Source organism: Halichoerus grypus, chromosome 6 (genome assembly GCF_964656455.1).
Source record: "Halichoerus grypus chromosome 6, mHalGry1.hap1.1, whole genome shotgun sequence".
Classification (NCBI taxonomy): domain Eukaryota; kingdom Metazoa; phylum Chordata; class Mammalia; order Carnivora; family Phocidae; genus Halichoerus; species Halichoerus grypus.
Window position 1 is genome coordinate 46,529,875 of NC_135717.1, and position 25,810 is coordinate 46,555,684.

Below are 25,810 nucleotides of genomic sequence, written 5' to 3' on the forward strand. Positions count from 1 at the left end.
TTAAAATCAGCCAATTTGTTCCTCACCCAATGCCAGAGGAAGTGCAGAAAACTTTTTAACATTTATTTTCTTTTTATTGAAATATATTTGACACATCATATGTTAATTTAAGGTGTACAACATGTTGACTTGATACATTTATATATTGTGATATGACCGCCATTTTACAACAGAACCTCTATCACATCACATGATTTTGTTTCTTTTTTTGTGGATGGAGTAATGACATTTCTTTTATTTTCAATCTCCAGATTTACTTTTCATCTTTTCCCTAAATCCAAGGAAAATAAATACAGGCATCCCCCATGTTTTGAAAGTTCACGTTTGCCACTTTGCTTTCATGAAAGATCTATATTACTACCTGTTTTCACTAACCGAAAAAAAAATCTGGAGAGGATTTTCTCTTTTACAGAAAAAAGAAAAGTGCAAATGAGATTCAGCATTGGTTTTGCAGCAAGCCAGCAAGAGGCAGTGAACCTGAGCATCAAGAGTGGTGCCACCCAGGCCCTTCCCCAGTAACTGCACTCAGCAGCTCAGCATCCAGCATCCAGAGTTTTGAACTGTGTGAGCATCTGTGCTTGATGTCGAGTATTCTGTGCCTCAGTTAGCAACATGTGTTCTAAGCTTTTAGAAAAGCCTAAGGTGATTTTTTGGGTCTGGGAATACTAAAAAATCGTTCTATATAAATTACCAGTAATTGCTTCTTTGCTTTATGCTATTTTGGCTTATAAAAAATTTCATGGGGGAGTCATGGGGAAGATGGCAGAGAAGGAGGATCCTGAGCTTACCTCATCCCATGAGCACAGCAAGATAACGGCTACATCTATACAACTATCACTGAAAACGACCTGAAGACTGGCAGAACAGACCTTCCACAGTTGATTATAGACAAGAGGAAACATTTAGAAAGATAGAAGGACTAGAGATACAGTTGGGAACCAAACCCACATGAGACCAGCCACAAATGGGAGGGACACCACAAGCACAGAGAAGCTGGAGGACCAGATGCCACAGAGGGCACCTGTGGCATGGGGGCCTGCACTGGGAAGACACATCCCAGTAACATTTGGCTCTGAAAACCAGTGGGGCTTAAAATTGGGAGCTTTAAAAATCAGCGACCTTAACTTTGAGGAGAGTAGGAAGGTGACAGGAAGCTGAGTCCCTACCATATAGAACTTAAAGAACCACCATAATAACTTGGCCCAAGACAGCACAGAAGCAGCAGTTTAAAAAATGTCTGCGGTATACATGAAGGAGATCTATGAATTAATCTCAGAATGTGTGCTGGAGGGTCAGGGATCTTGAGGAGATTTCTCTGGGAACAAAACTGTTGGCGGGCACTGTTTCTCTTTCCCTTCCCAAGCCAAGATAGCCAGATGGTTGTGAGAGCCATCTACCTTGCTAGCACCATGTGCTCTGCCCCAACAATCACCTGTGGACCTGCCCCATTCAATCTGCCCACTTCAGCAGGCATCTCTCCAAAGCAGTTCTTGCCCCACCACACCCCACAAGAAACCCCAGTAGGGACCAGTACCACTCCGAAGTTTCTCCCCATCTGGGGCACAGGGGAGATAACTTCACACACCAGTGCACCCCTTGTTCCAACAATTCAGTCTCAGCTGGCTGTGCAGGGAGCAATCCCTGCCACTCAGTGTACCTGCAGCTGTGGCAGAAAGGCTAACTCTAGATAGGCTCACTGCTGGCCCCACCCACCAACAGCCCCACAGTGGCTTTAGACAGACCCCTCAAAAGCTTGGGGAAGAAACCCTGCCCTGTGCACCCATAGCAGGCAAAGTGGGTCAGTGCAGCCTGCTGGGCTGAAGGCAATTATGGCTCAGCCTCCCCAGTAAGGTACATGCAGTCCAGCCAGGGACACCTCTAGAGCTCCCAGTTATGATGACCAGGGGGACTGCACTTCATGACACCATAGGACCTCTTCTCATCAAGGCCACTACTTTCAAGACCAGGAGATGTAGCTGAATTACCTAATACACAGAAACAAACACAGATAGACAAAATGAGACAGAGAGCTATCTCAAATGAAAGAACAAGACAAAATCACAGTGAAAGAGTTAAATGAAATGGAGATAACCAACTTTCCTGATAAAGAATTCAAAGTAGTAGTCATAAAGATACACCCAGACTTGAGAAAACAGTGCATGATCTCAGTGAGAACTTCATCAAAGAGATAAAAAATATAAAAAAAGAACCAGTCAGAGCTTTAGAATACAATAACTAAAATAAAAATACACTAGAGGGAATCAACAGCAGATTAGAGAATGCAGAAAAACAGATCAGCAATCTGAAAAAAAGAGAGTAATAGAAAGGAACCAAGCTGAACAGCAAAAAGAAAAAAGAATAACAAAATATAAGAATAAGTTAGGGAACTCGGCAACACCATCAAGAATAACAACATTCGCATTGTAGGGATCCCAGAAAGAGGAGAGAGAAAGGGGGACAGAAAATTTATTTGAAGAAATAATAGCTGAAAACTTCCCTAATCTGGGGGAAAAATAGGCATTCAAGCCCAGGAGGCACAGAGAGCCCCAAACAAGATGAACCCAAGGAGGTCCACAACAAGACACATAATGATTAAAATGGCAAAAAATAATGATAAAGAGAGAGATCTTAAAAGCAGCAAGAGAAAAGAAAACAGTTACAAACAAGGGAAATCCCATAAAGCTATAGCTGATTTTTCAGCAGAAATTTTGCAGGCCAGAGAGAGTGGCATGATATATTCAAAGTGTTGAAAGAAGAAAACCTGCAACCAAGAGTAGTCTATCCAGCAAGGCTATCATTCAGAATAGAAGGAGAGATAGAGAGTTTCCCAGACAAACTAAAGTTAAAGGAGTTCATCACCACTAAACCAGCTTTATAACAAATGCTAAGGGGAATTCTTCAAGTGAAAATAAAAGGCCATAATTAGAAGAAAACTATGAAAGGAAAAAATTTCACTGGTAAGAGCAAACATATATTAAAGGTAGTAGATTAATTACTATAAAGCCAGTATGGTGGTTAGAACACAAAAGTAGTAAAATCAGTTATATCTATAAAAATGAGTCAAGGTATTCACAAAATAAAAAGATGTAAAATATGATATCATATACATAAAAGGTGGGGGAGGAGTAAGAATTTAGTACTTTTAGAATGTGTTTGAACTTAAGTGACCATCAACATAATATAGACTGCTGTTCACATAAGAGGTTATATATGAACCCAATGGTAAACACAAATCAAAAGCCTATAACAGATACACAAAAAATAAAGAGAAAGGAATCCACGCATAACACTAAAGAAAGGCATCAAATCACAATGAAAGAGAGTAATGGAGGAAAGAAAAAAGAAAGTAGAGAAAAACTACAAAAACAGCTAGAAAACAATTAACAAAATGACTGTAAGTACAAACCTATCAATAATTACCTCAAAGATAAATATACTAAGCGCTCCAATCAAAAGTCATAGCATGCCTGAATGGATAAAAAAACAAGACCCATCTATATGCTGCCTACAAGAGACTCACTTCAGACCTAAAGACACATACAGACTGAAAATGAAAGACTGGGAAAACATATGCCATGCAAACAGAAGAAAAAAAAAAAAGGCTGGGGTAGCAATACTTATATGAGACAAAAGAGCCTTTAAGACAAAGACTGTATCAGGAGACAAAGAATGGTACTACATAATGATAATGGAATCGATCCAACAAGAGGACATAAAATTGTGAATATTTATGCACCCAACATTGGAGTACCAAATTATATAAAGCAAATATTAACATATGTAAAGGGAGAAATGGACAGTAATACAATAATAGTAGGGGATTTTAATACACCACTTACATCAATGGATAAATATCCACACAGAAGGTCAATAAGGAAACGGTGGCTTTGAACAACATATTAGAGCAGATGGACCTAACAGATATATACAGAACACTCCATCCCAAAACAGCAGAATACACATTCTTTTCAAGCACACATGGGACATTCTCCAGAATACATCACATGTTAGGCCACAAAAAAATGTCAATAAATTTAAGGATACTGAAGTCATATCAAGCCTCCATTCCAACCACAATGGTATGAAACTGGAAATCAATTACAAGAAAATAATCTGGAAAAAACATACACATAGAGCTAAAGGACATGCTCATAAACAACAAATGGGTCAACAACTCAAGAGGAAATCAGAAAATACATGGAGACAAATAAAAACAAAAAGACAATGATGTAAAATCTTTGGGCCATAGCAAAAGCAGTTCTAAGAGGGAACTTTATAGCAATACAGGGCTACCTCAAGAAATAAGAAAAATCCCAAATAAACAACCTAACCTTACACCTAAAGGAGCTAGAAAAACAAAAGCAAACAAAGCCAAAAGATAGTAGAAGGAAGGAAATAATAAAGATTAGAGATGAAATAGAAACTAAAAAGCAATAAAAAATTCAATGAAACCAAGAGATGGTTCTTTGAAAAGGTAAACAAAATTGAAAAACCTTTAGTCACAATCATCAGGAAAAAAGAAGACTCAAAATCAAATGAAGGGGGAGAATAACAACCTTAACCACAGATATACAAAGGATTATAAAAAAAAAATTATGAAAAATAGAGTGCCACCAAATTGGACAACCTAGAAGAAATGGATAAATTCCTAGAAACTTATTCTAAGATTGAATCTTGAAGATATACAAAATCTGAACAGATTGATTGATTACTAGTAATCATATTGAATCAGTAATCAAAAACTCTCAACAAAACACCAGGACCAGATGGCTTTCAGGGGAATTCTACCAAACACTTAAATAAAAGTTAATACCTATTCATCTCAAACTATTCCAAAAATACAAGAAGGAAAACTTCCCAATTCATTCAATGAGGCCAGGATTACCCTGATACCAAAACCAGGCAAAGATGCTACCAAAAAAGAAAACTGTAGGCCAATATCTCTGATTAACTTAGATGTAAAAATCTTCAAAAAATATTAGCAAACTGAATTCAGCAATACATTAAAAAAATCATTTACCACAATCAAGTGGCTTTTATTCCAAGGATGCAAGAGTAGCTCAATATTTACAAATCAATCAATGGGACATACCACATTAACAAGAAGAAGGATAAAAACCACATGGTCATCTCAACAGATGCAGAAAAAGCATTTGACAAAATACAACATTCATTCATGATAAAAACTCTCAACAAAGTGGGCTTAAAGGGAACACCTCAACGTAATAAAGACCACACATGACAAACCCACAGCTAACATCATACTCAATGGTGAAGAACTAAAAACTTTTTCTCGAGATCAGGACAAGATAAGGATGTCCACTCAAGCCACTTTAATTCCATTCAGTAGTGAAAGTCCTAGCTGCAGCCATAAGAAAAAGGAATAAACACCACCCAAATTGATAAGGAAGAAGTAAAACTGTCACTATTTGCAAATGACATATTATATTTAGAAAACCCTAAAGACGGCCCCCAAATACTATTAGAACTAATGAAAGGAAAGTCAAAAAATGCAAAATTAATATACAGAAATCTGTTGCATTTCTATACACTAATAACAAAGTAGCGGAAAGAGAAATTAAGAAAACAATCCCATTTACAATTGCATCAAAAAGAATAAAATACTTAGGAATAAACTTAACCAAGGAGGTGAAACATTTACTCTGAAAACTATAAAACACTGATTGAAGAAATTGAAGATGACAAAAACAAATGGAAAGATGTTCTGTGCTGATGGATTGGAAGAATTAACATTGTTAAAATATCCATACTACCCAAAGCAATCTACAGATTCAGTGTAATCCCAATCAATACACGAACAGCATTTTTCACAGAACTAGGACAAATAATATTAAAATGTGTATGGAATCACAAAAGACCTAGAATAGCCAAGGCAATCTTGAGGAAGAACAAAGCTGGAGATCACAATCCCAGACTTCAAGAAACACTACAAAGCTAGAATAATCAAAAGTTTGGTACTCACACCAAAACAGACATGTAGATCAATAAAACAGAATAGAGGGTCCAGAAATAAACCTATACCTATATGGTCAATGAATTTATGACAAAAGAGGCAAGAATAATCAATGGGGAAAAAACAGTCTTTTCTTTCTTTTTTTTTAAACAGTCCTTTCAACAAATGCTGCTGGGAAAACTGGACAGCTACATGCAAAAGAACAAAACTGCACCCCTTTCTTACACCATACACACAAAAAAACTCACAATGGATTAAGACCTAAGTGTGAGACCTGAAACCATAAAACTCCTAAAAGAAGACACAGGCAGTAATCTCTTGGACATCAGTCTTAGCAACATGTTTATGGATACGTCTCCTGGGCAAGGAAAACAAAAGCAAAAATAATGTATCGGGACTACATCAAAATAAAAAAACTTCTGCACAGCAAAGGAAACCATAAACAGAACAAAAAGACAACCTAGTAAATGGAAGAAGGTGTTTGCAAAAGATATATCTGATAAGGGGTTAATATCCAAAATATATAAAGAACTTACATAACTCAACACCAAAAAAAAAATCTATTAAAAAATGGGCAGAGGACCTGAACAGACATTTTTCCAAAGACATATTGATGACCAACAGACACATGAAAAGATGCTGAACATCATCAATCGTCAGGGAAATGCAAATCAAAACCACAATGAGGTATCAGAATGGCTAGTATCAAAAAGACAAGAAATAGCAAGTGTTGGCAAGGAGGCAGAGAAAAAGGAACCCACATGCATTGGTGGTGGGAATGCAAACAGGTATAGCCACTGTGGAAAACAGTATGGAGGTTCCTCAAAAAATTAAAAATAGAACTACCATATGATCTGGTAATTCCACTACTGGGTATATACCTAAAGAAAATGAAAACACTAACTCAAAAAGATATATGCATTCCTATGTTTATTGCAGTATTATTTACAATAGCCAAAGTATGGAAGCAATCCAAGTGCCCATCAATAGATGAATGCATAAAGAAGATGTGGTATATATACAATGGAATATTAGTCAGCCATAAAAAGGAATGAGATCTTGTCATTATGACAACAATGGATGTGGAGGATATTATGGTAAATGAAATAAGTCAGACAGAGAAAGACAAATATCATACAATTTCACTTATATGTGGAATCTAAAAAACAAAACCAAACCAAACATTCTTAAATATAGAGAACTGGTGGTTGCCAAAAGAGTGGGTGGGGAAGCAGGTGAAATAAAGGGGATTAAGAGGTATAAACTTCCAGTTACAAAATAAATAAGTCACAGAGATAAAAAGCACGGCATAGGGAATATAGTCAATAATACTGTAGTAACATTGTATGGTGACAGATGAGCATTGAGTAATATACAGAATTGTTGAATCAATATGTTGTACACCTGAAACTAAGCAATACTGTATATTAATTATACTTCAATTAAAAGAAAGTTTTCACAGAAATACTCTACTTTAGGATAGTGGGGAAAACCTGTATTTTATAATGTATGCTGAAATTATTCAGTTCCCAGATTCATGTAGGCATATCCTCTCATGAACTACTTTCAGAAAGTAGGCTGGATAAATTTCCATAATGATGAATGCTGAGGCCCCACTATTCTTCCCCTTTCTACTCTTAAATTTCCTTTTCTCCTGTGGCATTGAGATTTATGGTAGATTTATTTTTGCAAAACCTTTTACGGTGACAGGAAGTAACATTCTAAAATTCTAAGGAAACGTTTGCAGTTCTTCACTACAGACCTACCCCATTTTCTCCCTGCCCCCACTTCCCACCCTCTTACAAAGGTTTCCTAATGGGGCACATTTTGGTCTCACTTCCAAGAAGTAGGAGCCTCTTACCTATCAGACCAGGTAAATGGAGAATTTAAATGCAGAGGACTCAGGTTAAGGTTGACCAAGATTAATTATGGACAATGATTCTACGGAGGATCAGGATAGCTACCTTTTTTCCCAGGTGCTGGTACACACGGCAGCCTTGCTTCACCTTTTATGGAGCATGGGAGACCAATTGCAACCGGACCTTCCCTGAAGATGTGTTCAGTGTCTCTTAAGCAGCGAGCCTAGATTATAAACAAACAGTCAGACCACTCACCCACCCACCCACTCCTGCTAGGACAGCTCAGCCTACTGCCCTTGGGGATGAGATCCATTTAAGATTCCTAAATGCATTAGATAACAAACATTCTTCTTTCCTTTAGCACTCTTTTAGGATCCCATACGCTGTAGGAGTCTATCTACTGTATTTTATGCACCAGCAGAACATATTCACTTCCTTCATATTTTTCCAGGGGGCCAACTGGTTTCTCCTATGGTATCTACATCATTCAGTCACAAATAAGAATGGAGGGTCAATGGATGGAAAAAGACTTACATAACCAACACCAGGACTTGAAGAGGGTTTGTTCTTGGATATGTAAGTTCAACATGCTAGTGCTGTGCACGTGAGTAAATGGCAAGACAAAAGTTGCCCTGGACTCCGTGTTCTGTGCACATTTTAGGGATGATTCTAGCAAGTATATAGGTATAAAGCTGGTAATGAATCCTCAATAATTTTAATGAATTTGTTTCTGCCCCTGCTCCTTCCACAAAGAATTTAAGATCTTATAAAGATCTATGCAGTTCAAATGCATTAAATAAATAAATATCTCAAAGTGGGGATATGCATATGAGGATGAAAGTCAGAGTCAAGACAAGTGCTCAGGAACAGACTCCACATTGTCCCACAGCTCAAAGGGCAAAAGGACTGGAGTAGTCCTTGCTGAGTTGAAATTGCAGGAACTCAACCTAAACCCCTTTCCTACCTGTTGAGTGCTCTCGATCATTGCCAGCGCTTCAGCCATTAGCTTCTGGTTTATGCCACAAAGGTTGGCCACCTTTGTCTGGCATCTGTGATGTACGTTCATGCCACATGCTGAAAAGGAGAAAGACACACTGAGCAAGAGCAACAGAACTCACTGAGTGGACTTTGCACAGGACTGTTTTAGGTACGCATATGTTGAGGGACAACTGGCAAAGTTGTCCTGGATGGCCCTGGATGGCCCTGGAGCCATCTTCCCAGCAGAAGGAGACACTGCATTCAAATAAATTAGGGCAGTACTTTTATGATGCCACTATGCATCTACCTCCTCTTCCCAAGACTACATACACAGGCCAGACATTCCTCGATGTGATGCTGGGGAATGACTCCCACTTGAGTAAGAACCAGAGCCTTGCTGATAGGGGAGGAAGGCTGCTGTCAGTATGCATTGACACTGAGCCCCTGCTGAGAGAAAAACATGATTCAGGCCCTCCCTGGAGGGAATGTGCAATGCTGGGATGCAAGGTGATTTACTCTCACTCTGGACTGGACTCCAAGCATCCCCTTCCCTACATGGACTGCAAGGAGCTTCTCTCCCCTCTGAGTTGAAGCCCAGGGAGCAACCTCAGCCTGCAGAACTGAAATGGAAATGGTGGGGGTGGTCTGTGCTTAGGGGGGGGAGTGGGAGGACAGAAAGTATCCTGGAGACCTCATCCTCACCCTATGGCAGAGCTGGGCTAGTTCAACCAAATGATCTACACAGACCTGTGATTCTGGGGGAATATTCTGATTCATTAGTTCTGAAAATAGCACAATAAAGGTCCACCCTCCACTTACTGTGATCCCGTGAGCTTTCTTGGATTGGGATGTGTGTGCACATGTTCATCTGTATAAAGACAACTACTACTTCATGTTGTTAGTTTAGAATATTAAAATTCTGCTTAGGAAACATTGCCATTACAATAAAAAAAAAATCTAACTTAAGATTTCCAAACTCTGGCTGATAGAATTGTATTCTCAGGTCCTATTTCATTATATCAAGGTCTATTAATAGGGATTATTATAAGGCATTAGGCAGGAAAGGCTATAAAATAATGCACTTTTACCCTCACCTGTTTATTAGCCCATTTGTGTGCAAAGAACTTAGCACAGTGATAGGCATCAAATAGGTACTCAACAAATACAGCTTCTATTTCATCTTCATCATTTATTCGGATGAGATATGTTTTAAAATATTTAAGTGAAATTTTATCAGGCTTCAGCCTTTAGTTTTAACCAGCTTACTCTTCTCAGAGAATTCATAATAAAACAAAATAAAACAACATTTTCTGTGTAAGTAGAGACCAGTACTTGTCCCGGCATAAATGCAATGATATAACCCAAATCCATTCTAAGTGAAATCTTCTATGTATATCTAAAGTCTTTAATATAGTAACGATGCTGCTGATGAGGGCTCTCCGCCCATCTGAATTTAGCATGACTTGCTGATGCAAGTTGCACATTGGGAAGCCCTCAGTTGCATTTCTTTACTCATTACCACAAGCCAAAGGGAAGCAGTGAGCAAGGACTGAGTGCGAGGCGTTGGAGAGTTTCACTTTGTTTTTTTAACATGGTAGCTGGATAAGCTTGTCTCGGACACACTTGCGTGAAGGCAGGCCCCATTCCCACTATGATAATGTCATATGTCTCTGTTACTAACCTATTAGGTGATAACTTGATCTCTGTGAGTGCAAACAGTCCCTTTGGATGATGATTTTCATGGGAATTCAAGTGGAGAGAGAAAAGGACAGAGTTAAAATGAAGGGAGGCCCTATTTAGGAAGGTGGCTTAGAAGAGAACAAGACAGAAAGAGCAGGGCCAAGGCAGAGGAACAGAGCCCAAAGAGTAGATTGGAAGGGGAGGTAAAGTCAAGGGCATGGGGGGGGCAAGGACACAGTGATGTCTGCAGGTGTCAGCCTCAAGAGCAGAGGGTGTTGGGGAGGAAAGGGAGGGGAGGAAAGGGGAGAGGAGAGGAGGGGTGAGAGGAGAAGGGCTGCCTGGCGTGCAGGAGGCAAGGGGAGAGAGGGAAAGAGAAGGGACCGGGGAGAAGGAATGTTAGGGGGGATGGAACAGAGCAGGTGTGTGGGCCGTGAAACAATGGCAAGGAACGCTTGTGGAGGTTCTAAGCTCAGAGGCATCATCGGGCTGTTGGCACCACTGGGCAGGTGGGGCGCTCAGGCTCTGGGGAAAAGGAATTTGCACTCTGAGGGAGACCATCAGAGGATTCGGGGAACCATTAGAGGGGATCTGATTATTCATGCCTGCTCGTTCAATTCTGAAATAACTTCTTACCTAGGAACTCCTAAAGATAAAGATACTCCATAGAGTACCAGGCCCACCTGTGTGCTCTTGAACAGGTGTAGAGAGCAAGGTGCACAGTGGTCTTCCTAGAGGGATTATTAAGGTGAATTTTCACTGCATGTGGGTTTTGCCTTCAGCAATGGTTTGAAAACCTAACCCTCCCCGTCTCCACTAAGATGCCACTCCAGACTTCACCAGACACATGAGCACAATGGCGATGAGTAAGAGAAGGCTGTTGAAGGTGACCTTCACCTTTATCACTTAAAAGATAAGAATTGCCAAAGATTAAGCCAGTGGCATAAAACAAAATGGAGCGGCCAAGAGAAAAACAAAGTGGCTTCCATATTTAATAATTCGAAACAGAAAGACCTCTGCTGCAGCAGGATGCCTTCCTTTTTGAATGTCTGTCTGGCCCTGCCCCACCCTCACCCCCACTCAGAAGGCAGAAGTGCCTTGCTGGAATCTTCCCTCCCTACTGCCTAATCCTGGCATAACAGCATCTCAGTTTCTAAAGGTTATTGCCTTAGCAATTTGAGCTTTTAGAGTAAGAAAGTGCTTTTTGCTCTTTCCAGAGCTGAAAACCTCGATGAGGCTCTGTTGCAATGTCAGCCTTTAAGGAGAGATCAGAGGAGGGAACATGATGGTCAGTGCGGGGCTGGGCTTCTTCCTTGGCACACTTTGGGCATCGACCTTCCAGTCTAAGTCTCAAATGCCTATGTGCAGGACCATCCATCAGCCAAGTAGATGTGCCGGGCTTACTCCTCGATGGGCTACAGGGGGAATCTTAAGGTGTAAGGGAGAGCGACAGTGGGGGCATAGCTTGAACTGCCAGGGTCAGAAGGGGCAGTCCCAGAACACCAGGAGACAAAGGGCAGGCCCCAGGGAGGGAGGCCAGTCGGGAAAAGTGCCATCTTCCTTTCTCCCCAGCGTGAGGTACAATGACAGGCTGGGAGACTTGACATTGAGCCTGAACAGGTTTGCACTTCTCTGGGATCCCGGGATGATGGTGTTGGGAATGGGAGGAAAAGAGCAGAAGTGGTCTGTTGTCCTGAGAACTTCACATTCATGATCTCAGGGTCATCCGGGCTAGCTGGAGAAGTCAACCCTCTGTACTCCCTCTTCCCCTCGTGCTCTCCATTAAAACTGCAAAGCCACCCTGTAGGGGTTCCGTACCAGGGCCCATGCTCATTTCCCACTGGACTCACCATCACACTTGAGTCCTTGCCTGGCCAGGCCCCACAGCAGGGTCCCACAGTGCTCACAGAAGGTCGGGCTTTTGTAATTGTAGACTTTAAATCTATGCGGCATGTCAATTTTGAACCTCTCCTTGTGGAACTGAAAGAAGGGAGAACGTGTGACCATACGCATGTCCCTGGTTCTCAACCTCTGGTATTTTAGCAGCTGCTCCAGTATAACTAACAGCACTACAAACACTGGAATGATGTGTGCTTTAAGCCATAAGCTTTACTTGTCAAGCCTTACAGCCATGGCGAAAGAAGGCAGGCAGCCATTAGCTCTTCCAGGCAAGGGGCATGTATGAGCTAGACACATATCAAGTAACCAGGACTACGCTGAGGTATGAGGCATTCCCACAGGGAGGCTAACGTCTTCAGGACGATGGGACTGGGATTATCTAAATGGGATCTGGGTGAACATTGCACTGCCCTTCCTATTTTAGTATACATATTGCCTTTTCTTTTTCAACCTAGAACTAGGACTCTAACCTTTGGAAGATGTTATATAATTCCTCCTCTAGAGGAAACACTACTGTGGGTTTATTAGTATAAAAGCCTAAGTATGAAGCATTTCATAGCTATTACACATGGACTGGAGGGGGTGAGCAGCAGGTAACAGGTCCTGCCAGGTGCTATGGATAAGTATGTCACATGTACTATCTTTTTACACATGTGATACTGCAAATACCCCCTTAAAGGAGCATTTATTAGAATCCCCATTTGCTAAATGAGGAAGTTAAGCACAGGGAGGGCAAGACACTTGTTTAGGTCACACAGCTAGCAAGTGAGCTGGGACATCTATAAGCCTGAAGTCAGAATCAGCCTATCCTCTTTCCGTCATTCCCCTTTCTTCTCTCAAAGTCAATGTGATGAGTTAGGGGATGCGGAGAAGGGAGATGAGAGAGGGATGCTGGTGGTTGATATATTACAGGATTTTTTGTTTTGTTTTGTTTTCCAGAGTTGAAATTCTCTCCTTTAGCCAAACATATCACATGAGCAACAACAGTAACAAAATCATGAAGTTTGATTCCTGGTAAGGATACCAATATTCTTGTGTAACATAGAAAGTTTTACTTAAGACTTATAATCTCCACAGAAGTTTTTTATTAAACAGTTTCTTCGGGAATGTGCACAGCAAAGAAGCCTTTTTCATTAACAGTGATATATCTAATATTTCCACCGAGCACGTTGGCCAGCATTGGGTCATTAGAATAGCTGTTTAGAATTGTTTAAACGTTACTCAGAACTTACTTTAGCCATTTTCAACCAAGAAAAAATAATTTTCAGATCTCATTTTGTATAAACATTTCCATACAAATATGAACAATTTATGTCAAGGTCCAGGCTGGAAGACTTCTACCTCAAATCTTGACCCCTAGCTCAAAATAGTTCAAGATATGTCTGGAAAAGACTATGGATTTGTACTTTCCAATATGATATTCACTTAGCCACATGGGCCAAATGAGTACCTGCAAGGTGGTAAAACAATATGCTATCAGTATAAAGTACATACTGGATTCTGAAGATTTTTTATGAGAAAAATAATGTAAACTATCTCCTTAATTTTTATATGAGGATATCTGAAAATTTAAAATTGCACTGCAGCTCTCATTCTATTTCCAGGGAACATTAACCATTGAGGTTAACTGTCATTCTTATAATTAGTGATTTTCCCAGGAAAACTGAAGGCATCAAGTAGAGAGAGCAGGGAGGCAGGCTGGGAGGTGGCAATTTGGTTTAAACAAACACAACACTTGTCAGAGAAAGACATATTATACGATCTCACTTATATGTGGAATCCAAAAAACAAAACAAATCACACCAAACTCACAGAAAAGGATCAGACTTGTGGTTTGCAGAGGTGGGGGGTTAGGAGGAAGGAGAAAGTAGAGGAAGGTGGTCAAAAGGTACTTCTGGCTGTAAGATAAATAAGTCCTAGGGATAGAACGTACAACACGGTGACCACAGCTAACACTGCTGTGTGATATACAGGGAAGGTGTTAAGAGAGTAGATCTTAAGAGTTCTCATCACAAGGAGAAATCTTGTTTTCTCTTTTTATTGGATCTATATAAGATGATGGATGTTAGCTGAACCTATCGTGGTGATCATTGCATAGTATATGTAAGTCAAATCATCATGCTGTATGCCTTAAACTTATATAGTGATATATGCTAATTATTGCTTAATAAAACTGGGGGTAGGGGGAAAGTCTATCACACTGCTCTGGGAGATTGAGATCTGAAATTTTGTCCCAGCCCAGCTACTTATATCATAGGTGATTGACTGCAGACAAACTATAACTTCTTTGAGCCTTAGCAGAGTCACTTTTAATAGGAGATTGTCCCATTCTGACTCTAAATTTTAAAAGAATTCTGCTCTATAAAACCCAACCAATTTGCCTTCTCTGTGCCTACCCCTTGGCTGGAGAAAATCACACACCTGGGCAGGCTGGCCCCTCAAACTCAGGTGGACTTTCCACTGTCCTCAGCAATCCTACTGCTCTTTTTTAACCACCTTGCTTTTCCATCCCGAGATAATTCTCTCACAGATCCTTTCTCCTCAAAGCCACTTGCTGCCTTCTCTTCTTCCTTCCCACAAATCTTCAGATGACACCAAAGGTAAGCTGTCTAAGGGAAGCTCTCTCAACTGCCTGCCCCCAAATCTACAATCTGTGATCATCTGCAACCATCTTCTCCTCCCTTTCTGTTACAATTGATGATCCATCCATCTTTCCATTAGAGACCCATCTTCACATCTGCTTTAGACATCTTTCCCTCTTGCCAAGGGTGAACTTATTCCCCCTTGACTGCTTTGGTTGTCGCTTTCTCTCCAGCTTCATCCATCTCTCCTCTCTCTCTAGCTATGGGAGTATTTCCATCCCTTGGGTTTCACCTCCTTTCAGCAACTGTTCTACTTCAATGAGCTTGATAATATTAGCACATAAATTGTTTCCATGTTATCAACTCTCAGTAACCCTCAGTGTTGGTCAATGAAGCAAACACTTCTACAATTCTCTGAAATTTCTTGGATCAAGGGCTCTGGAGATCTCCATGTGGTTCTCATTTTTCTCAACACCTTAGCTACACTGAACGCAATTGACCCCTTTGCTTTCTGGTTTCTGTAACTTCATGTACTCTTAATATATGAAAAACCCTCTCTGAACTCTTACTGTCAGTCTTTATCACAAACTCCTTCTCTTCTACCTAACATGTAACTTTAGATTCCTTTGGGGAATTTATATATTTGGTCTATTGGCTCCTGTGAATTCCAACTGCATGTAAAATTGTCCACTTGATATCTCCCACTTAGATGTCTACAGGCATCTCTGGCTGGACTTATCAAAAACTGAAATATTAATTTCTCCTCCAGCCTTTCATTGCTATGTTTCTGCCACTTCCCCACTGCTCAAGACAGGAACTTAGGCATCATCTTTATTTCCCTCTCTTTTATTTTCCACTTCCAATCCATTGACAAATCCAGTCATTTCTAACAAGGAAATCACCTGAAAATCTGCTCACTTTGTTCCATTTCCATTGTTACCATATTGGTACAAGCCATCAACCTTCCCCCTTGGGGGGACTTCTGCAGTCACCTCTGGTTTTTATGTTCATACCTCAACCCACAATTTCCCCTACAGCAGTCACCAAGTGGGCTTCCCACTATAGGTCAAATCCAACCACTTCTCCAGGGTCTAAAAAAAAAAAAAAAAAAAAAAACAACCCATCTAATCTAGGTCCTACCAAGTTCCCCGACTTCGTATTCTGTTCACTCTCTTGCCCTTGCTGTTCCAGCTGCATGGTCTCATTTCAGTTCCTAGAACATGCTCTTTCCCCCTTGGGGCCTTTTCTGTCTGGAGGCTGCTTCCTCCTGCTGTTCATCTAGCTGGCTCCTTTCACCCTTAGCTCTCAGCTTAAATGCTCTCCTGGGAGATGCCCTGATCTTCGGTTTAAGTAGGTCACTCAGTTTTTCTCCATCATCACACCTTGTTGGTTATTTAATATAAATGGAAACAATACATTGTTGTTCGTTAATTATGTGTTTCCCTAATTTTACAGTAAGGTCTATAAAGGCAAAACCAGGTCTATATTGTGCTCCGCTGTGCATTGTACATAGCATAGTATCTTCCATGTATTAGAAACACACTAAATACGGGCTAACATCTAACCTGTCCCCATGCCATGTACCTTAAAGTTCATTATGAAAGAAACACTTGCCTCCCAACATAAGAATTATACTTCTGTTACATCTCATACTAACCTTGTAAATGCTTACATCTGCATTTTGTCACCATTTGCCTCTATTCCTTAACTGTCACTTCTAGCTGTAGATGCCACAAGAGTGGTTTTCATATAATTGACCAAAACTATCTTTTCTGGGCACTTTCTATCATGCCTTTCTGGAAAAGGTAGAGTCATCGATAGTCTTATTTTGCTTTTCGTATGTATCCCCTAGTTTTGGATCTCAGTAATAATCATTATTGAAGAGGAAAGGGTTTTCAGGGAGATTGATGTTCATTGATAAGCTTAAGGATTCAAGCTCAAGCAATACTAAAAAGAATTAGTGGGCTTCCAAATTTAATGTTAGGATAAAATTATCATATTCCAGACAGAAAGAGGAACCTGAACACATACCATGGTTTCTCGGCTATTGATAGCTGATCCTGTGCACTTAGCTATAACTTTATCGATACACTTCTTGTGAATTGCCGCATTACACTCTGAAAAGAAATTATTGCAGTTAAGATTTTCAGAAGTTAAGGAACAACAAAATAAGAAGAATGACAATAATACAACAGAAATCCTTCTTACTTACGTCGACACTGGTAGCCTTGTTTGTTCAGACCCCTGCAATAAAGCACATGTCTGACTTACTTGGATGTTTGAGTCAACAGCAGCACCATAAACATTACAACAAAATCTCATAGCTTCCTACTATCACAGGGCATTCACTGATCAGCGGCTCTGGTCTGTCACTGGACAAAAGTGTTAACACGTATTGTTCTTCTTTGTTTTTTTATTTTAAACTGCTTTGTTAAAAGTCTGATAAATAAATGAGGCACTGTTGTTTCTCCTCTCATTTGTGTCTTTTCCAAACAAACATGTAGAGATGAAAATACCTGACTGAAAATGCGTCACAGGCTCCTAGCAGCAAATTTCCATGTCCTACACTTAAAACTTCATTGTCTCTCTAAGCTCAAGATAGATGAGCAAAGACATCTGTACAATGTGTTGTTTCCTCTTTCTGAGTATCTGAGAATATTTGCAACTACTAAGTTCTGAAGCTTAAGACCCATTCCTGAGTAACACTCACTATTAGTAAGGAAGGCAATTCTAATCAGTCAATGAAAACAGTTGGTGGAAATCCATCAAAAGTCTATTTGACCTTTGGATATCCTAGTTAGACTGGGGTTGTGAGTTGATGGATTCTGAAGTAGCCCAAAGAAAAGAACAACCCCATCAAGAGGCAAGGAGGCTGAGAGTGGGGACAGGAGTCATTTCAAGTCTCTGCAGTCCCATCTCCTTTGCTATGTGCTTACTGAGGCTTGAACCGATTTCTGTCTGAGGCCTGCTAAGATGCCCAAGAGCCCTGTAAACATCTAAACCCATTAACTCCAATGCAAAAGTGTTGCCTTTTGCACACATTAGTACCAGCACAGTTGGGCTATCAAGGTGGTAGAAGTTTCAACTGTAAAACTGTGCCAACAGTAAAGATGTTTCCCTCTTCTGTCCTTCCCTCTTACCCCAGTGGCCCCCATTTAATCAGAAGCTAAAGTTCTTGAAAACTTTTTCTGCTAGAACTGGCTTCCTTGCTCTATAGGAGTCACATTAGGAAAATATTGCATGGAATCACACTCTTTAAGCCTCATCCTTCCATGCAGTGCTTATGCCAGCACACTCCCCTGAGGTGGAGCATGCCAGGCCTGACAGGTTGAGAGGATCTGACAAAATGCATAAGCTGAAGCTTGGAGTGAAATGCCAAGTTACCGTACCAGACAAACTCATGGCAGACAGAGCAAAATGTGGGTTGTGGGAAAAAGGTGGCGGTGAACTCATGGCACTTGACATGGTGGACTTTGGCCTGTTTGATGGCTCCTCGGCGGTGATGCAAAGCAAAGAAGCCTTCAGTCTCAAATTCACTCATGTCCTTTGTGTCTGCAGGAACAGGACAAGGGACAAAGTGGGTGGACGGGGTGGGGAAATGGGGAAAGGATGGAGACAGACAAGTAATTAGGCAAGCATTGAAACCAGTAAAATCCCAAGTACTTATTAAGGTTGGTATAGCACTAGGTTTCTTTCTTTAATTCTGTAATACAGAATTATCATTCGGTGTATTACTATACGGTTGAAACAATGAGATTGGATTACTGGCTCAATCCCTCACTCCTCTTTGACTATGCTGAACTATTCTCTTTCAGTTTTTAAAACCAGAGGTCGGAACTTTCAAAGTATTTATCAACCTCTCCTCTTCACTGTCAATGATGAGTCAGCCAGAAAAAGCAGGAAGTGGTAAATACTTTTCTGCCTGTAATTCTAGAGAATAATGTGGTTACTGAGAGCAATTTAGAAACAGCATTTTTTAAAATTTCCCAGGATGCTTTATGTCTAGTTGTTTATGGGCAGGGTCCAGTAGACTGAGGGGAGCTGACCAGACTGTGTGAGGGTGAAAGAACTTTGGAAAGTTGTTTATGCTCTGGTTCCTGATGTCCATAGTAATCAGGTGCACCAGCTATAGATGTATAGACTACACCAGTCAGTGTGGAAAAAGCCAGAAATTAATAGATGACTGCAATTGTTTTTTAATGTCTAGGTAATCCTGGATGTTATCTAGTCATCTACATCAAATCATCACATTCACATTTCTTCAGTTCACTCTGGGCTCAGGCTATTGGTGAAGGTACTGTGATAGTCACTGTCCACGGTACCCCATGCCCAGATAACATCTTTCTAAAAGGCTGGTAGAATTCTGAGAATACTAATGATTCCCTGGCTGAAGACCAGACCCAAAGAAAACACACGAAAGCAAGGCAGTCATGGTTCAAAAGCGTGATGACAACTCCAGCATGCAAGAGAGAATAAAATGGTAAACAAGAAATAAATATAAAAAATAATTATCATTACTAAAATAAGGATAATTTAGTGATTGTAACTTCTAATATAATTTTTTAAATAGCTTGAAAGTATCTTAGATTATTTATATTTCTTATATTTTTACAAGCATAAAAAAATGGAGATTCAGCAAGAATAGGAGGCTCATATTTCACAAATATAAAGAGTTAGCAATATTTAAACTAAATTACTTCCATCCTGGATAAGCAGTGGCAGTGGTATGACAACACACTTGAGACAAATGTCCCTGCCAAGGTACTTTATTTTCCATACCCTTAATAGTGGCCAGACTAGAAACACATTGTTCCCGCAGGAACTCATCCAAGTCCCAGGCCTCATTTTATGACTAATGTTTTCTCTACAGTGGTCCACAGGTCTGTTCTATGGCAACTCCAAACTCTTAGATAGAGAGCCTTCGGAATAACTCTAAAAAGTTCCACAGATGAGACACAATACTTTGCCTAATACTTTAAGGCTAGGTAATGTAGGTCTTTTTATATAGAACTAAGCTAGAAATAAATTAGGGTTAGTGAATGAGGGGTTAAATTCAGGGTCACTGAGGCAATTGCTGTTTTCTGCAAGTTCTGGTATAAGCAGATCTATTTACAACTTGTGACTGGTGTAGTAGGTGGTTTGTCAGTAAGATTTGACTCATTTCTATTTTGGTCCATATGAAATGAAATATAAAATTACTTCTAAATTCAGGCAATAGAAGTGAATTATTCTGGGAACCCTAATCGTATTACTGTAAAAATATATATATATATCGTCTGAGCATTAAATTATAATACTGTAAATTTTTTAAAATGTTAGAAAGTGCTAGAAATACATTTATCCCCTTGGGCCTTCCTTTGATTTTTCTTTATCCTCTAACCACTTTGATCATTACAGGAGAGCAACTATATAAAAACTCAGAATTTCTTGAATTCTTCTGGTATTTACTATGTTTTTTTTTCCTGAAGTAATTTGCTCCTATGTTTATTGGCTTGAAAAGTTTATTGGTTTTTGTATGTTTGGTTATTTCTTTTATAGCAATGGCTCCTAATCTATTTATTTAGCCTAACCTATCACTTGTTTGTAATCAGTCAACCACAGATGTTTCCTGGGCAGCTCTGAGCAAACTGCTATGCTGAATGTTCTAAAGAAATATGAGATGTTATCCCTAACTTCTGAGTGGCTAACAGTCAAGTCAGGGAGACATGGCACTCACACAAAGAACAGTATGTGATGGTTTGGAATAGACATGGTGATATGTACACCCATATATTTAGGAGGTAGTAAAAGGAATTACAAAAGAGACCATGAAGCAGCAGCTAAAAAATTAAGAGAAAAACTTAAATAGTATCACATTGGGTAAGGCAAGAAAGAATGGGTTTTTCAGCATTGGTATAGAGATGTCAAGGGAACTGGAGGCTAAGAAAGAGAAATTTGTTTTGAGGAATAATACTCTTGAAGAAAGCAACTTAGCGGATTGGTCAAAATATAAGCCAGACTCTTAGGGTAAAAAAAAAAAAAAAAAAAAGTTTCCAGACTGGACAAGATGGCTTAATTCAGTATGTCTTGGCAATGAAACCAAAGAGAGAAGGAAACATTGAAGATGCTACAGAGCTTATGGTACGTAGCTGCTAGGAATTTGAGGCAGGAGACCAAGAAAGGGAGGGAATGTCTCGAGGCAAAAGAGCAGGAATCAAGTGTAGGGAGCAGCAGTTATCTCTAAAGTACAGAGACAGACAGAAGACAGAGTCGTTCCCAGTTAAACTGGGGGCAAGGCCAAACTCCAGAAGTGAGAGAAGAATGAGATACCCTTAGAGACTGAGTAGTGTGGGAATTCCTGGAATAGCCACTGTATGGGAATCAAAAGAAAATAAAAGGAATTTCTAAATACCAGGGTGAGTCTAACTAAATAGTTCAATGAACATTTATTAAGTACCTCCTGTGTACCTAGCATGCAACCTGGTGCTGGAGTTAAAGAGACAAATAAGATGTGGTTCAGCCATTGCTTTCCAGCAAGAAATTATTGTAGTAAAAGTCAGAACAGAAATATTCACAGGATGCTATGTGACAGAGGTAAGGAAACTACACCAGTTAAGGCAGGTATAGATAGGTGGAGGCAAGAAAAAGAGAGAAGTTGGACAAGAAAGGTACTAAAAGGTGATTTCTGGGCTGGGTTCTGAAGAATAAATAACTTCTACCAATGTATGGGAGAAGGTATGGTGTGGAAAACAAAAGATGTTCTCTCTAGATGAAGAGAATGTACAAGGGTACATTCAGATAAGGTCTCTGAGAATGTATGTACTGCCGGAGTGTGGAATATGAAGCAGAAAACATCAGTGGTCACACACAGAAGATGTGTAGGTATCAGGTCAGTCTGAATATTTCCTGTAGATAATTTGCAAACACTGAAAGGCTGTAGGCAGGGGCAAAGGGAGGAACAGAAGCATGGCATATTCAGAACGGAGTTTATATAGTTTATTCTGGCAGTCATGTAGGAGAATCATTGGCATTTGGCAAGAGGCAATGATGATGAAAGGCAGGGGAAAAACTGAAAAATCCTAAGGAGACAACATGGGCAGAAACTGTTGGATTAATGTGGGAGGTCAAGAAAAGGGAGGCTATGAAAGTTAATTCCAGGTTTCTGGGTGGATGGAGTAATAATTAACTGAGATAGTGAGTACAAAAGGAATAGATTACTGGTGAAAATGTGAGTGTAACCTTGGACATATTGAATTTAAAGTAATGTAGGAAATCTACTTGGAGAAATCCACTAAGGGGTTAAGTATATGAGTCTAAAACATCAGAACATTATCTACCAGCAACAGTTTGTAATGGACTCAGCTGCATGGCTTTTTCTAGGAAAGCCTTGGAGAAGGAGAGGGAAGAATGCAAGGTTTGGAGATCAGAACATTTTTTGGCAGAAGAGGGCACTCATGATAGCAGAGTGCTGGAAAGGGCTATGGACTTCAGGCAAAGTACGGAGTCAAGGCCAGATGTGGGCTAACAAAAGGTGTAAAGAGAGAAACCAGATTAGGGTAGATTCCTGTAGCTAGTGGGTGAGGGAGAGGACAGAATTGACAGGGGAGGAGGATGAGCTCTGAGAGAGAAAGGTCTGACTCTGAGTCCTCAACAGTAGAGAATTCCAAGTGACAACCTGTGGTGTCACTGCAGGTTTTTGAATGGATAAGGAAAAGTGTAGGAAGGTGTCAAAATATGAGGTGGGAGTGAACACTAAAGCTACCAAGAATGATGGTAGGAGAGCAGGGGAAGAAGATAAACTAATCTACTACAGAAATCACAGAATGAGGATTTCGAAAGAGAGAGAATGGAGTGATTTGTGTGTGGAGAGCAATAGCCATTTGCTTCCCTGTAGAGTAGAAAAATATTGATGTTTCCATAAAAGAAGGGTACAGGAGACATGACATTATTGTAAACGTTATCCAAGACTGAATCCTGTATCTTCCCCAATTGCTTTCTCTTCCCATATCTCCCATCCCTACCACTCCTATTATCATTTTCCTAGTCCAACTATTTTAAGGAACATCATCAACATTTTTTCCCTTCATTCAACTTTCATTTTTAAAGAAATATAAAGTACTTCAACTATGTACTCATAATGGGCATACCCTTTCATCTACACTGCCATGAAATCTGATTTTCTTTTGGGCTCTTTCTTTTATTTCATTCCTATAACCATGCCCCAAGACCAGGTTCTCATCACTTCTCCATTGCAAAAATGAAATTTTATAGGCTCTCTCTATATCCAGTCTATTTCCCTTTCCAGATCTGTCCCACATTCCTTCAGAAGCAATTTCCCCCAAAGACTACTTCCATCCATCATAATGTGACTCCTTGTTCCTAGGTCTACACCCTCCTCTTGCCTGGTTTCCAGGTCCTCCAAGATCTGTCTTAGATTCTTCATTCTGGTTTTAGCAGGGGCCCTCTGATCTGCCTAGACTGGTCTTCTCACAGTTTTGCATCCATTTATATTTTTGCTCAAATCTTCATGTTTTCCTCCTAGAAAGCTATCCCTCTTGTCTGCAAATTCAACTCTGCCTATCCTTCAATGTCCACTCTATGGAATTTTCTGGAATGAAGGCAACTCATACTGTTCTCTTGGTTAATCAGTATTTATGTGCTTTGGAACTAAATTCTTCTCCAATTGTTTAGTCTGTACTACTTCTCCAATCTAGGCTTAAGTTCTTGAGTATGAGAACTCATGTCTTGGTTTTCTGAATCCTTCTGAAAACTATTTCTTATATATAATAATATTCTTAAAATAGAATGATATCCTATACTTCTTGTCATCAATAAAGAATTTTCTATTTGGGCTAGTCCACAATATTGTTTGTTAAAAATTAGAGCTTTTAGATACATAAAAACTTAGAAATGGAGTCTCAATTTGCATCTAGATACAAAAGATTTTAAACATGACAAAATTCTATCCTTAAACAAAAAAACTTTCCTGGATTTGTGTAATTTCTGTCTGTGAAATATCATTGTTTTCGCGCCACCTGAATGTTCTCTCTCATTCTAAGAGAAAATTTAAGTTTTGAAGCAATAGGATAAATATCCATGAAATTGTTTCTCAAAGCAGTGGTCTTTAAACCATTTACCCAAAACACTTGGCATTCTCATGGACAATTTCCTTCAATTTACATTAGATCATGTTTTGAACTAAAAGAACATAATTCCTCTTCCTGAGGGAATTAAACACTACTGACATTATCATTTAGGGCAGTACTTTCACTTACTATGCAAGCCTGGTTACCCAGCTCCTACAACCATATGCTACCATTTGGCCAACTCAGAAGTAGTACAATGCTGGGGCGCCTGGGTGGCTCAGTCGATTATGCGTCTGCCTTCAGCTCAGGTCATGATCCCAGGGTCTGGGGATCGAACCCCTTGTTGGGCTCCCTGCTCAGTGGGGAGCCTGCTTCTCCCTCTCCCTCTGCTGCTCCCCCTGCTTGTGCACTTTCTCTCTCAAACAAATAAATAAAATCTTAAAAAAATGGTACAATGCCATGTTCTATGTATCTAGAGCCTCCACGAGATAAAAGAAAAGTTCAGATTGTACTGCTGCCTCTTTAGGGATCCTTTTCTTCTTCTTAAAAAAATCTTTATTATGGGAATTTTTAAATCCATACAAAAGCTGAGCAAATACTGTAATCAATTTCCCAGTACCGATCATCCAGCTTCAATAATGACCAGTCCATGGCTACTATTTTCCAATACATGCTATCTGTTACCCACACCCACATACCAACGGGTTATTTTGAAGTAAATGCCTGGTGTTATGTTATCTATAAACATTTTAGTATGTGTCTTAAAGATGAGGACCCATTTTAGGAAACAGAACCACAGTATCATCATCACACCTAGAAAATTAATAACAATGCCTCCACATCACCAAATACCTGGTGAGGGTTCAAGTTTCCCTGATAATCTCATAATATGTTTTTTTTTTTTCAACGTACTTGTTTGAATCTGGACTCAAGGACACTGGATATATTGATCCCAAACCCAGAAAGCACCATAAATCTCTAAACTAAAACTTGTTTCTTGGTAGTAAAACTAATTTAGGAAAAAATAAAATCAGTTTGTGATCAGTAAGTACACATATCCATCCTGAGGCTTAGGATTTTAGGAGCAGCAACATTTGATTTGTTTGTATAGCACTCTGATGATACAGTACAAATGCAATAGGAGGAACGGACAGGCTGTCACAGGTACCAAGCGCCCTGCTCATAAGTGTCACCTCTGTGATCCATGTCTGTGCGTGACGTGCAAATGACCCTCTTTCGCGATGCATGTTCTCCTGCCTGTTCCTAAAAGGATTTGAGGTGACTAACATGCAGCCTTATTATTTTGCTATGAGCATTATGAAAAATACTTACTGGTTTCCTATTCATTTTGTATTTTACTGATACTGTGGTCGCTTGTTTTATCACTCACAGTGACATATAAACAGAGCCTTTTGTATTTATGTTACATTTCCAAACTAAAATACAGACAGACTCTGAAAGCCCTGGGTACGTGAGTTCACACTATTTAGAAACTAATGCTAGAAACATTGTATATTTCTACGTTTATCTGGCCCAGATAGTACATTTTCAACTAATATTTGAGCACCACTGAAAACTTTTGAGAAAACTTCCTGTGTTTCCTTTGCTCCTAATTATTTTCTCTGCTATTGCAAGAGTCAAATAGATTGTACACGAGGAGAAAGGACATGCCCTCCTCACTCCCAAACAAGACAAAATGTTACTTACCACTCATTTCCAGAAAGTATCTTGCATTCATTAGCATTCGGCCTTGAGGTTTCAGCTCTAACTGATTAA

The 25,810-nt window shown here is 39.7% G+C and overlaps 1 protein-coding gene across 3 annotated transcripts in view; it reads right to left on the reverse strand.

Annotated features, from left to right (window-relative positions):
- The window catches only part of PRKCQ (protein kinase C theta), a 183,870-nt gene that overhangs the window by 93,861 nt on the left and 64,199 nt on the right, over window positions 1-25,810 (reverse strand). For all 3 annotated transcript variants that reach the window (XM_078075116.1, XM_078075118.1, XM_078075117.1), the window contains exons 4-10: window positions 25,742-25,802; window positions 18,359-18,521; window positions 17,182-17,213; window positions 17,001-17,086; window positions 12,339-12,468; window positions 8,798-8,907; window positions 7,939-8,056 (exon numbers count right to left, since the gene is read on the reverse strand). In XM_078075116.1, coding sequence (XP_077931242.1) covers window positions 7,939-8,056; window positions 8,798-8,907; window positions 12,339-12,468; window positions 17,001-17,086; window positions 17,182-17,213; window positions 18,359-18,521; window positions 25,742-25,802 — 700 coding nt within the window. The remainder of the gene's footprint in view (window positions 1-7,938; window positions 8,057-8,797; window positions 8,908-12,338; window positions 12,469-17,000; window positions 17,087-17,181; window positions 17,214-18,358; window positions 18,522-25,741; window positions 25,803-25,810) is intronic.